At 33.9% G+C, this 15,228-nt stretch overlaps 1 protein-coding gene across 1 annotated transcript in view; it reads right to left on the reverse strand.

The window, feature by feature from the left end:
• Positions 1–15,228, reverse strand: part of LOC107453137 (projectin protein bent) — a 236,219-nt gene that overhangs the window by 183,787 nt on the left and 37,204 nt on the right. The window contains exons 23-30 of the mRNA XM_071185213.1: positions 14,948–15,095; positions 12,751–12,875; positions 10,925–11,063; positions 10,446–10,576; positions 7,282–7,368; positions 6,206–6,406; positions 4,708–5,010; positions 4,438–4,595 (exon numbers count right to left, since the gene is read on the reverse strand). Coding sequence (XP_071041314.1) covers positions 4,438–4,595; positions 4,708–5,010; positions 6,206–6,406; positions 7,282–7,368; positions 10,446–10,576; positions 10,925–11,063; positions 12,751–12,875; positions 14,948–15,095 — 1,292 coding nt within the window. The remainder of the gene's footprint in view (positions 1–4,437; positions 4,596–4,707; positions 5,011–6,205; positions 6,407–7,281; positions 7,369–10,445; positions 10,577–10,924; positions 11,064–12,750; positions 12,876–14,947; positions 15,096–15,228) is intronic.

The raw sequence follows: 15,228 nt of genomic DNA on the forward strand, positions 1-15,228 counted from the left end.
AGTTAGGTAGTAGTTAACAATTAGGGACCCACCTAATATTTGTCTATTTGAAAATAAACCAATATATGTATAAAGAAATTAACCATACTCATTCACAAAGCGGTAAACAAAACTTTGGTAACCCTAAGGTGATGTCATTAAAAATTAAAACAGCAACGTTTCAATTCTCTTCTTTTTTTTGCGAAAATAGATACCGCTTATTGTTTTTCATTGTATTTACATTTCCTTTCAAGTACAACGCAAATTTGCAGCTGGCAAAGATGACCAACATCATTTTATTTAACAAAGTTTGTTGTTAAAGACATGATTTTAAAAAATTTAGTCAGCATGTAAATGCGATTTTCATGTATTTTACGCGCATTTTGCATTCGTTAAGCACAATATTTTAAAAACTTTATCAAAAATGAATTAAAGTGTTACATTTTACAAAAACAAAATCTGTTTTTACCCGTAGTTCCCAATGATAATAAAATCTAAAATCAGCTCGAAACTAACGTCGAAAAAACTAACTCAAATTTTCAATTAACATTTTTAATAACTGTTTTTTTTTAACATTTGGTCAGCTGTTTTTCGATTTAGAACACTATACGCTCTCTATTGGTTGCTTGAAACAAACCACACGAAAGTAATTTTCGGATGGAATGCACGCAAAATATTTCAACCTATTAATTCTTAAAATTTTTGACTCAAATATGCGCATCGAATGTTTTTTAGTGCATAGAAGTTTTTTCACAAAAACCACACACACATAATTTTAAAACTTTTATATGCGTTTAATATTTTTAAAAAATCAGAAATTAAAATAATTGTTTTGAAAAAGTCTATAGGTGCAAATGAAATACAATATTTATTTATTCTACTTACAAACACACCATCTTAATAAAGCTTAAAAAAAAAAAAATTCTCAAAAATTAAGTATGCTGTCAAAATTTTTAAACATTTTTACGTAGGTTTTTTCTCTTCGCTCACAAGTACAATAGAGTATAAATAGTGTAGAGTTTAAACATATTTCTGGTTAACAAATTAAATTAAAATTCCTTTTTCGCCCACTTCAGCGGGCTGCAGTAAAATTATCAAATGTTCACCGGTCTGCGGCGATAAAAACGTAAGGGAGTACGACCCTAAAAAGTCAATAATCATTGACGTTAAAAAATAATGAACACACAATAACATCATCAGTAGTAGACGGTATAGTCCCTTTGCCATCAAGCATAAAGTTTCTTTGCTATTAGGCTAACCTTGAGATGTTTTCGTGGTTTTTCTCTCCATGTAACGCAAGTAAGAGTTAAACGCAACGCAAGTAGACGCAAGTAGAGTAAGCTTCCACAAAGACGAATTTCTCCCAATACTTGATCTAGAAGTTCTCTTTTTTCTGGTTAGGATGCAAAATTATAAGACTACGATGTTGAATACTAGTAGTTAATAAGGTCATAAGTTAGACTCCCTTTGCCGTCGGGCTAACAGTGGAAGGTTTTCGTGATTTTCCTCCCCAGGTTATGCAAATGTTGGGTTAGTTCCATCAAAAAGTCCTCCATGAAAGCAAATTTCCCCAATACTTGATCCAGGAGTCTCCCTGTCTTCTGGATTAGGCTCAAAATTAGAAGGCTACGGTGTTAAAAATTTCAGTAGTCGTAAATCTAAAAATTGGGTCATTTGTTTACTGTTATAAAATAAAATGGAATTCCTAAGAAGCTTTCATTCTGATTTATTTATGTTTTCCTTTCGTGTTTTATTCTTTTTTGATGCTGATTCTTCAATCTTCCGAAAAGTGTAATCCACATCAATATTTTAATTCCTATTATTCGCAGGTGAAAGACTTTATAAAAAAAAAGTATGCTAGGCAGCTTTTAAAACTTGAAGAAAGAAGAAATTCTAAATTTTTAGACGAGATATATAGTTTGTTCACCAGGAGTTGGCACTTGGCTCCAATTCCTCAGACAATGAGTTCATATCAGAGCGGGAGGATAAACGCCTCCACTCCTGAAATTAAGAAAACCTTTAATGCACGCCAAACGCAAACAGTGAATTCTTTTTTTAATCACTTACCTCGCTTTATCATCTGCTATTATACCTTTCGGTACTCTAGCTAATTAAATATATTGCAGCAAAATGTCTCAGAAAGAACTAACTATTCACTCAAAAGAGAGAAATATCATGGAATTTTAGGAAATATTTTAAATTTTAAAAAAAATGTACTTAAAGATTGCGAAATAAATATTTTTGTCATACGATCTCCAAATAGCAACCTTGTCCAGGATGGTTCTCATCCTTCTTCCAAAAATAGCACAATAGTATCGTCGGATACCACGTGATGGAAGTGGAGCCAAGTCATCAAATGACCTGGTGAACGAACTATAGCATGATATTTATTATTTCGAATAGCATGCTCTCCAAACTCTTAATTTCAGAAAACGATGATAATTTTTTAGCATAATTTTTTTAAAAAGAAATATTTTACAAGTTTTGATATCGTATTGATATGGTTCTTCCGGGTTTAAGTTTAAAAAGCTGTTTATTTTTTAATCCAGTGATTTTATTACTGGCGGTCACTATACTTAATATATTGTTAAAAGTAAAATTTTGATGCTCAGGTTGAAGCCAGCTGAACCATGGCACAATTTAAATGTTTTACCTAATTCAATTTTTTAAAAAAAAAAAACACACTTTTAAGAATAAATATCGCAAAATTGACAATACAGAAATTTTTGAACGTCATTAGTTATTCTTGACGGTGTTCAAATCTCAAAACTCTTCTTCTGAATTGTCACATTCGGTTCCGAAAGTAAAATTTGGGAAACATAGTCTAAATTAACACTAATTGAGGGACATAGTAGCTTTATCTTCATCTCCTATGACGTCCGGATGGATTGTCCTACTTCTTTTTTTAATCGGACTCTAAATTTGTTTGCATTATGTAACAGGGTGTTAGCGGGGTAGTGCTAGCCTGTTAGTGAACTTGCGGCAATTAGAACTCATACTTATTTGTCCCGCAGTGGACTGATTGTTAAGTTACTGCTCCCAGCAGATCACAGAAGTCAAGCATCACTGGACGCGGTCAGTGTGCGGTTGGGTGACCACTTGAATCATTTCTCGTAGGGACGAAGGGTGTGCGGTTTGGGTCCTCGTTTCCGTAAAGTGCTCGACTTCGGTTGCAGGTCTTCGGGCTACCGAGTGGGGTTGCCATCCTCTCTGCAGAGGATCAAAACGGTGATGGCATGTCTTCAGATCATCCTCAGGGACGTTTCCCAGACCGTCGCCAATAGCCCATTGTGCAGCTCTAGTGAGACGTAAATGAACTACAACAACATCATACTTATTATCTGATGTCTTTATAATCAATCGTGTTTATCGATAGTTGCATTCCGCCTTAAGCTTTTGGCGAAACTCGTATTTGCAAACAAGTACGGGTATTTATTTTCCCAGTTTCTAATTTGGAAGGATTTTCCAGAAACAGTTTAATTTTTAAAAAAAAAAAAGAAATGAAATTTAAGTAGCTATTTTCAGCAATGTAAATTACAAATATTTCCCAGAAAATTCAAAATATAGCCGAAGACAACGTTCCAATTTATTTTTTAATGACAACGTTGCAATTTTAATGGTTTGAGTTTTATTTTAATGATATTATGTAATAAAAATGATATTATTTACTTTAATGATATTATGTAATAAAAAATGGAACTTTGCTTTGAAGTTCTTATTTCCAATAAAACTCAATCTGCAGTTCCGGGGACTTGCCAATTGAAAGGAAGTGACTTGCCTCAAATGAAAATAAATTATTCTTTAATCAAACAGCAATTAAAACAGCTAGTTGACAGAATAGTAGTCCGCAGATTCCAAGCAAGGAAGATGCGATTTAATTTGTTTTTGAAGATAAGGAACTCTAGGAGAAATATTAAAAATGTGAGATAAAAAAAGCATTTTAATACTTTTATTAATTTATTATGGTTGATATAGTACTAAATTTATCTCACGAATATCGATATTGAATATTTACTCGACTATTATTGTCCAAAATCACAACATTTCCGTACTCCAGTTTTGATTAAATTGAAAAATTTACTCTACAGAATAAAAGTGAAACAAAGAATGCACATATTAGGAAAAATTATGAATCACTCTTCAGAATAATTGTGAACTTAAAAAAATGAAGACTAAACTCCCGTTGTTCAGGAAAATTTCCCAAATTTTTCCAGAATAGTTAACAACTTCCCTGTCATTGTGAAATTAAAAGAAATGAATTTCTCTCTGAAAAGAAACTTCTTTAGACATTTAGGTGCGTTTTTTTTTCTCAATTCATGAAGAAAATCCATTTTATTTAAATTTAAATGCGTCTATCACATTAATTTTTAAAAAAAATAATTGTGTCATAATTGTTGTTAAATTTTGAATATTTAAATAATTGTATTAAAAAAACAGTAAAGGAAAATAATGACTTACGGCCCCTTTAGACCATTCTTTAGAGAATTTGTCTTTATATTCGATGACGTAACCGGTTATGGGTGATCCGCCATCTTTTGCTGGAGGAGTCCATTGAAGTTCAACCATATCTAAATCCCAATCTGTGACCTCTGCATTTCCCGGCTTTGAAGGTTCATCTGTGAGGAAATAAAAACATTCAAAATAACTAAGATAAATAAATACTGAAAGAGGAATGCAAAAATGCAGTAGCGAAGAAGTTTGTAATCATAATAACGAATTGTTAATTACCGTAGGGATCCTTAGCGATGATTGGTTTAGCACAGGCCAATGGATCTGAAGCTCCTTTCTTATTGACTGCCCTCACCCGGAATTTGTACTCCTTTTTATTCACCAGTCCAGTCACGTCGAAGTTGGTGTTTTCCGTGGTCCCTATTTCCAGCCATCCACCCCTTGCTCCCATGTCCTGCATCTCCACCATGTAATGGCTGAGGGGCATGCCACCGGTATCCAAGGGGGGCTTCCAAGAGAGCTTGCATCGGTCTCTGAAAACGTCTGTCACATCCAGCGGTCCTAGAGGTGGCTGAGGGACATCTGTGACCGATACAAAACTCTATTAATTCATGTTACGAAGTGTATAGATTTATCGATTAGGACTATTTATATATTCTTCCTCTTTAAATGCCCTACAGCCTGTTACAGGTCAAAGCCGTATTAATAAGCGTATTCAAAGGATCAGATGTTATGGTCCGTTATTAAACGATAGGGTAGTTAGAGTTAATTAATTGGCATATATCTTTCAAAAACGGGTCTTGCAAACCTTACAATTTAAAAGTTAGAAAATCGAAGGGTTTAAAATTAGGTTGATTGATTGATAGAATGTAGGTTTTTATGGCACAAGATCCAAATTATAATACCTCCTACATAAATAGGAGCATAACGATATGTGTGAACGAACGATAAAATAAAATATTAATAACAATTAATTCAATGTTCCAATAAAAATAGGAGCATCGGATTAATGGTTATTTGCATTTTATTTTATCGTCGGTATTGAACAGCCAAACTATAACTGATTTACGGTATTTAATTCTATAATTTAGTAATGCTAAGATTAGCTCAGAAGACGAGTGTAATCCGGGTCAAAAAAACATTAGGACAACCTCGATTTCGTGGAGAATTTTTTGACAGAAACTATCGTATTTTTATCGGCAACCACGTAACGTTATCGTATCGGCAACCACGAAAAATAGATATAGCATATACCACATAGCTAACTCGAACTGCAGAAGGATTCTAAATCACGATCCGTCTGCCGTAGGTGGTTTCAGCACTATGGCCGAAGCGAGTAGGTAGCAGTCTACGAATTGATCCACCACGACTGGGATTCATGCCTGGGTTGCCCCATAAGCGTTATATATTATAATTTTGTCAAAAGAAGTGTAGATTAAAACATAATCTTGCGTTTAGATTTAGGATTTTCTGAAACAATTCAAAATGGCGGATAAAAAGCGGCGATTTAAATGTTTCTAATCCAAAGAAATGGAGGTGTAAAATTCTTACTAGTAATAATTACAACAATTTTAAAATTAAAAAAAACATGTTAAATGTACCTCTCAAATTCTTTTGGGACGTTTTTTGAATCTAAACTGTTGTTATTAATCGAATGAAACTCAGAAAACAATCAAAAAATCAATTTTTGACCTCTATGTCAACTTACTTCTTTGTGAACTGGGGGGAAAATTATGAAACTTATCGGTATGATAAGTAAGTTAATCCAAAAACTTACCAACGAAATTGAAGTTCAACTTTATTTTGTCTTCTCCAGTGGCGTTCGAGAGACACAGTTCGTAGTCTCCACTGGCTTCTCTTGGTGGTTTCCTGAAAATAATGACAACTTTGTCGTTTCTCACTGCTACCTCTACATCTTTGGTTGGTTTCCCGTTTCGGAGAAGCTTAGAGGCAATGTCAGACACCTTCGTTCCTGGAACTATGAAGGAAATCATTAAGTTCAAGACAAACTTTCTTAACACTAAGCATACCATAACCGGTCAAATAACCGTGAACTTCTGCATCGAAAATGCTTATCGTTTATCTCATCGTTATGCTTATTATCTTATCGTTTTTGCACATTTGACTTCATGACTTTTTCCAACAATTATATGCAGTTAATATTCTATTATTATTAATATTATTGTATTTTGTTTGTTTCGAATAGTAAGTGTCGTATACTATTTCTACCACAACCGGTCATTTGACGGGGAGAACAATTTATTGCTTTATAAGGTTATCGGATCAGAAATTAGGATGTAATGCGTGTTCGATACAATAAAATGCATAAACAATAAATAAATCTAAGTTAAAATTAAAGACGAGGAAGAATTATACGGTTCTGTGTTCAATTAACTTAACGTTAATTAACATTTTAAGTAATCTAGAGAAACTTATCTAAACTTTAACACGGCATTTTGCTTACAAACGATCAGCTTGCTCTGACGTCATAGATCACGTGTGTCGGAATGAGTGACCTTCTTCTCAAAGTGCAAGTACCCAATAGTCCGAAACATTCTATGAAAGTGTTAATAATAATAATAAAAATGTCATGTTTTAGTTAAATATATTCTAATTGATTACTTTTCTAATTACAGAAAGACGCCTAATTTAGCGATAAAAAACGTGATTTATAAAAGAACTAGAAAATGTTGCTATAGTAATTCTTAAAATTTAGTTTCGCCGCGAGTACGATTAAATTATGTCTAGACGAAAAAGTTCCCAGAACAATAACCATTTGATCGATGGTTAATAATGTTAAATACAATAATAAATGTTAAAATGATACTAATGGTAGTAATAAATATAAATTACTTGTGAATGGAATTTCTGCTGTCAAAGGCTTGTTAGCATCACCAGTGAATTCTGTTTTGTCTCTGCTGATTTTTGGAGGTTTCTCTCCTACAAAAACAAACGAATTAGTATAATAATATTGCGGTGTAACTACCACTTTAAATATTAAATCACTAGTATATAGGACTGGTTAACTTAATTATATCATAAGGTATCTCGTGACAGAATCAAAGTTAACATGTCTTACATACTATTTGATTTGGTATTTAATGTTTTTTTGTGGTAGATAAGCTATATCTCACAAAATAGCGCTTAAAAATTCAGCCAAGTAAATACAATTCTTCCGTCCAATGACAAGAAAAGGAAGGAAAGGAAGAAAAGAAAATATTAACAAAAAATAAAAATATATGTAATGCGCGAAAAAAAAAATAAACATAAATCAACTACTGGCATTCGTTTATCAAATTCCATCTCAGATAAAATTCGGAAAAAGGAGTATTGTGGATTAACTACCACCATATTAAATACCAAATTTCTAGTACATAAAACATGTTAGTTTTCTAGTGTATAAGACATGTTCTATCACGAGACAACTTTTGATAGATGAAGGTTGGCGTTGTCGATTTCTACTCTCCCCGCGTTGGTGACCCGGGCGTGATCTGAACTCGCTTACTTCAACAGACACGCTAATGTCGATTAATTATATCTCGTTCAATGGATGGTCCACATTGAGCAGTTGACTTGATGTTTGTGACTGCGTCATCGTCTTCCTCGATCTGTTGCTTCTCAGTCTTATTTATACATAACGGGAACCTGCACAAACTGGACTGCTAATAGCAACACAGATGCAACCACTCACACAACCGTGCAATGAATTCACGACAAACGCTCAAAAGATCGGTGAACTTAACACAGCTCTCCCGGTCTCTCGTAAATACGCCAACTAGTGGTATACGTTCATCGAATTCTATCCCTGATAAAATTTTGGTGGGGTATTATTTTGCGGCGTAGCTGCCATTACAATCATTCAACCTCAATTCACTAGTCTATAAGACTTGCTAACTCGCTTCAATTTTGTGGTAACTTTTGATAAATGAAGCTTGGTATTGTCGATTTCTACTTCCCCCAAAATATTTCGAATAATAATTTCACGACATAACATATTATGTTTTACGAGAAATATCGACTGCACCCTAATATCGGCCTATTGATGGACAATGACAAATGTCTAATACGAGAGTATCGTTTTTCTTTCTTTTCACGGCAAGCACTGTTGGGCTTTCGTTCTTCACAACGGAAGATGCGAGAAGTGTTGCTCATTTAATGCTACCCAGTGCACACCTGTGAATCTAAGTCACGGAGGAGAGCAGCATTACCCAAACCACACTACACAGATACCTGTTTATAGGGCGGGACACATTCACACAACAGAGAACAAATACCAGAGAGAAACATTCATGCCCTGAGCGGGATTCGAACCCGCAACCACTAGCTTCACAGTCAAGACCGCTCGGCCACTTAGCTGGCGTACGAGAGTATCGTGAATATTAGCTATCAGGATACTTATGAAATACGATATCAAGACGAGTGTTAATGTTTGATAAAGAAAAATATTGAACAATTTGCAAAAGTCAGTTGAGTTCTTAAACTATCCCACTCATAAAATTCTGATATTACAGTTATTTGGCAATAATTAATTATATCCCTCAGAAAAAAAAAACTTTTTTGGCTTAACCCAGATTTAGAACTACACATTCAAACTAGTTTAGAAGGAGCATAAGGTTAAGGAACTCCAATCTTTTGGATCTACAAAGAGGGATTTCTCAGCTAAAGTGATCACTAAGCCTTGAAATGTTTATATATTTTTTTTTTGTGAAGCGCAACCGAAATAATAGCAAAAAAAGGATCTAACAGCGCATGACTATAAGAAGGTAATATAAGAATTGCTATGCGATGGATGCTTCGCAAAGACCGTCCTTGGAGCCGTGGTGGCTCAGGGGGTCTTCCTATTGAGGTGACCCGGGACCAATAGCTGGTCGATTCGAATTCTGCACCCGGCACGCATCGACCACAGTTCTAACGTAAATTATCCTCAGTGGTAGACGGATCCTGGATTGGAGTTCTCTTGCCGTCAGGCTAACCATGGAAGGTTTTCACGGTTTTCGTCTCCATGCAAAGCAAATGCGGATTAGTTCCATCAAAAAGTCCTCCACGAAAGCAAATTTCTCCCGATACTTGATCCAGAAGTTCCCTTGTCTTCTGGATTGGGTTCAAAATGACAAGGATACTGAGCTGAACATTAGTCGCAAACCCATAAAATTGGGTCAGATGTTCAACGACGGTTATAAAATAAAATATAATGACCGTCCTTAATGACCACCTTTTAGAGTCCGTTTAAAAATGAAGTAGAAAAACTAGGCACAAGAGATGCCATATAGTTAACAAAAATGTTTTGTGGCATCTCATGTGTTCTGATCTGTTGAGGTTAATAATAGCAAATGAAGTATTAAAATAATCTAAAAACTAGTTTGAGCTTAAAAGACGTTCTCTTCTGTCCCACTAGAAAAATTAACCGCTTGCGCTGTTATGTCAAGGGTCCTGTCCACAACGGTATTAATTATAGCAAAGGCAGAAGAAAAAACACTTTTGAAGTACATAAAGAGAATTTGCAATGGATGGTCGCACGCCTCTCCATGTCTTTGAAAGGGGCTCTGTGATTGGCGTGAGGTACAGGGATGAGATCTTGAATCTCAAGGTTCGCTTTTCCAGGAGTGCAGTTGGCCCTGATTTTATTTTAATGGACGATAGCGCGATGTCACATAATGATCTTCTGCTCGACGAATTTCTAGAGAGTGAGGATATTTACGGCATGGATTGGCCAGCCAGATCTCCAGACTTCGGTCCCTGGGAGAGGTTTTGATGGTCTCCCTCTTTCTTCACCACAAAAACTATGGAAAAAATTCCGTGCCTCCCAAAAGTGGTCGGAAATTGAGGTGGTCTTTTCCAGAGGTTTCAATGTTTTTCTAATAAACGAGAAACTTTCCATCAGACGAGTTTTGATGTTTCTTTAGTCAATCTTCCTTATTACAAATTCCACAGCTTTATATTTTACGGATAAAAATATATATTAAGTGTGGTTATTACAAAACACCTTTTTCATTAAAATGTAACTAATAATAGCTTACCTTCTCCCACAGCCAGTCTGCCGCTTGTGGAGAGTTCCTTACTTCTGCACTCATATTCACCAGCATCATCAATTTGGCAATTGTTTATGATCAGATGATGTCTACCATCACCGAAGGACTTGAGAACAATACTGGAACATAAACAACGTCTAATGAAAACAGCTGATTCAAATTTACAAGATCATTCAATGTAAAGTTTATTTAATGCAAGCAACTGATTCAAATGTGACTGAATGTTTTTTAATTTGGATATTCAAAATAATTGCAAATTCATGAAATAAAAATATATTATGACGAAATTTCTATATTTTCAGAATATGTATTCCGCTATTAAAAAGCCAATATCGCTATAAAATATGCAATAAAAAGATTGAAATCTTTAAATCAATAAGTTTAATATTTACTCCTAAGAAATCATGATTACGTTAAAATAAAAACAGCTATACGTAAAGTATTTAAAAAAAAAAAACTATGCTTACTTAGTTGAAGACTTTATGGGTTGGCCATCCTTAAACCATTCCGCCGGGGCCTTCTTGTCCATCAGTTCTATTTCCAGAACAACCTGATCACGTTCGACTGCCGATGTATCTTTCAATTTCTTTACAAATCTGTTCGAAGCTATGTAAAAGAAAACAATATTGTTTGCTACATTAAGTAGACCATTTCACAATGTTTTTAAGCGTGCTATATATCGTGCTCCGAACATCATATGACGTCATATCATATGAAACATCATCATGAGAAAACCATAACATGATACCGAGAATGACAGAGATCGAGAGAATGTCTACTTCCACCGGTGAATATCCACAATCACGTAGTCACTTTTGTAAAAGTCCTATACTAGGACATAAAATATATACTAGGACTTGTTAAGTGCCACTTCCTGGTATACATTTGCTCGGTATGCCCTACATCTATGTTTTTTTAAGGTTCAGTGCCACTCCCCGGTAATCCGAACACTTATGTTTCTCATAATCTATCCTCAGCAGATATTAAAATGTCAACAAATAAATTAATTTAAAATATTTCAGACATTCACCAAAGTGATTGTTGACATTCATCTGTGATTCTTTTGATCATTCATGGTAACTTTATTTTAATAAGGCATCTTTTTCAATGTTAAGAATAATTCTTGGCCATAGATGGTGCCACTGAAATCACAAAAACAATCGCCTAAACAATCAACAGCAATATTAAGTATGGATTATGAGAGAGGAAATCCTGTATACACTTTCTTTATCACCATTACTGATATTTATTCTAAATTAGCCACTTTATGATAGCCTTTAAATTAATAAATGTAAGTTTCTAATATCCATGTAAGAATATTCGATGCAGGATAGAAATCTTTTAAAATCATAATAATAGGGGAGAGTGGGGTCAGTTGTAACAGGATAAAATTGTAACAGAGCAGAAATTTCGAGTGTCGGGCTCCAGATTTGGTTCCTAGGTGGCGCACAAGGTGTATTTAATAAATCTACATGTACATCCCTGCTGGCAACCATTTTTATGTATTTTTGAAAGAGTTACATCACAAATGATATTTTCACGCTACGTAAGTACTTTTTTTTGGTATTAGAATATTATATTGTAACAAAGTAATTTTGTTTAAACAAATAAAAATTATTAACCGAATATATAAGTGGACACCTTAATTAACATTTCCAAAAAAAAAGATAAGTTTTGTTATTTAACTAGCATTGTTTTTAAGAAATGAAGCTAAAATGGCATCTTGGGGACGATTGTAACAGCTGGAAATAAATAATCTTATGTTTACAAACCATTACTTAACTCTTTAGGAACCACCAATAGTTTCCTACATCATTTATATTATGATGCGTGTGCATTTTTTTATTTGTCACCTTTCGCAGCATAAATTAAAATTTTTAACCCCTTAAAGTTAAAAGTTTAACCCTTTAGGTCTCTGCTCATTATTATTTTTACTCCTAAAATATCACTACTATTTTGATCAATAAAAAAATATATCACAACTATGATAATATGTATAATTAACTATGTTTTAGTTGAATTTATGAACTGTTACAATTGACCCCGTAAGTGGGGACAATTGTAACAAGTGCACGACTGTCAAAAATTGTTAATAACTGATATAATAACATTTAAAATAAGGTATTTATTTTTCTTTCTAGTAGAGAATAGTCTTCTTTACTCGTCTGTCAATTAATACTAATAATATATTGGATTTAATGCTAGTTAAATATAGTTAAGTAAAAAATTTTACAATTGACCCCACTCTCCCCTACTTTAAATTATTGTCGTACGAATTCCAAAATGTTCTTACGTTCCACGATTAATTCAGCAGTTGTGGTGTCGGCATTCGTTTTGCAGGTGTATTCCCCCTCATCAGCCAGTTTTGCACTTTTAAATATGAGCCTTCTCTTCCTACCTTCTTGAGTAATGTCGAATCTAAAATTAGAATATTTTTAAAGGATTACTAAACTATGCAACATTATTTTCACCACAAAAATTATTATTTTATGCTGTTTTGAAAAAAGACATTTAATAAAATTCAATGCCTATGTTACCTGCAAAGATTGAAATCCGGCATTCTATAGAATGACTAGGCATTGTATAGAATGCCTAAAACTAGCCGGCAATGTATGAAACGATTTATATTTCGCACATTTCCTAAGCATTCTATAGAATGCCAAGTGAGAAACGGGCAAAGTATAAAATACATCTCCGATTCTTCAAAATGTCATTCAAAAATGTCAAATTCAAAATGTCATTCCGGCCAGACATGCTGCAACAAGTAGGTTCATTTCTGATTTTTTACATTAACATTTTGTTTCCCTTAATCAGAAAGACATAAATTATGTTTTCTACAACTTTTATTTTTTTTACCTCATTTTGAATACATTTTTTTTTAATGGCACTCTCATTATTTTTTCAGAATAAAATTTTTTAAAGTCAGATCCTTTACATAATAACCTCATCAAGAATTTCTTTTTAATACTATGGCATTTGTCATTCTATAGAATACCTAGGTATTATATACAATGACATGGGAAATTTTGTAATACTTCTCATATTTCATACCTTGCCTAAAAACATCCGGTATTATATACAATGCCTAGGCATTCTATAGAATGTCAGCGTTTCATACTTTGCCGGTAACACATGCATATTTCCCTTTTATAGTGTCCTTCGGCAATTGAACTGTTATTAATTGAAATGGGCACATTGTTTTATAATATCTTTAAACTTCGCGTAGGGCAGGTACAATAAGTGGACCAGAAGTGCTTCATAATGGTAAGCGCCGTAAGCAAAAGGTTGATAAATTCATCATCTTGTGCACAGTTGACAAAAAAGCTTGTCGAAAATCACATTTATATAGTGATTTAACATTACAAGAAATGATTGATATAACTGAACTTTTATGTGTGGAATGCAATTTATACCGTAAACTCTATCACTAAAATAGGAAACAGCTGCTGCCCTATCAACTGTATTCTTCAATGATAGCGTCGTAACATAAAATAATATTTTTAATTAATACAAACAAAGTTCCAATTTTCATTCGGAAAAGATCAAACATGAAGAGCATGTTAACTCTTTTAGGGCCTGGAGGGGGGTGACTACTCATCAATTTTATTTAATCTTTAATGTCGATAAGACCCCCAATAATTTCTTATCTCGAATCTGTTTATAATTTCAGAAGATAATAGTATGAAGGATTTTCTTTACTAATCCATTTTGTTTAGTAAAGGTTTGCATGGGGTCAAGAAGAGACGCCAACATATTAGGGAGCTATTTTGTTTGGACATTATGCTTTTGTTTGCTTATCATCTAGTTTATTTTATAAAAGTTATTGAACAGTAAACCCAAATTTCAGGTTTTTCGACTACTAATGATCAAATCCGTAGCCTTGTCATTTTGAACTCAATCCAGAAGACAAGGAATCTCCTGGATCAAGTATTGGGGGAAATTTGACTTCGTGGGGACTTTTTGATGGAACTAACCCGCATCTGCGTTGCATGGAGAGAAAAATCGCGAAAACCACCGACGGTTAGCCTGGCGGCAAGGGACTCTAAACCAGTGTTTACGTCAGTACTGTGGTCGGTGCGAAGGGGGTATAGAATTCGCATCGACCAGCCATCGCTGGGATTCGAACCCGGTTCACCTCAATAAGAAGCGAACTCTCAATCCCCTGACCCCCACGGCTTCATCGAGTTTATTTACAGCTTTAAACACAGAATTTATAAATTTGGCTATATATATTAGCACATAAGTTCAAATGTATCTTTCACAGTTGACTAAATTTTGCCCACCTTCAAATGGTCATAAAAAAGAAACAAATAAATTTTATGTGATAAACTAAATAAATTTCGCTCTAGAAAATCAATTCCAACAGCAAAAACATTTAAAAAATAACACTTCTAGAAAAGAAATCTAGAATTTAATCTAGAAAAAGATAAAGTGGTTCGATTCGGTAATTGTTGAATACTCAAAACCACGAGTTTTATTGTAAATCTCACTTTTTGTCTTTGCTTTTGACAAGTTCTTGATCTCCTTTGAACCATTTCACCATGGCGTCATATTCATCGACTTCACACTCCAACACCACTTTTTCTTTTTCCATCACTTTCATACTTTTCAGAGGGCGCAGGAACTGGTATTGTTGCTCTGAAACAAATACATCATCATGAAATGTATCCTCAAGTAGTATAATCATATTATGTATAGCAAAATTTTACCATGGGCAAAACTCCATAGAAATATCCTATTGCATTTTTTATGGCAAATTTTCCTAAGAGTA

Source organism: Parasteatoda tepidariorum, chromosome 9, assembly GCF_043381705.1.
Source record: "Parasteatoda tepidariorum isolate YZ-2023 chromosome 9, CAS_Ptep_4.0, whole genome shotgun sequence".
Classification (NCBI taxonomy): Eukaryota; Metazoa; Arthropoda; class Arachnida; order Araneae; family Theridiidae; genus Parasteatoda; species Parasteatoda tepidariorum.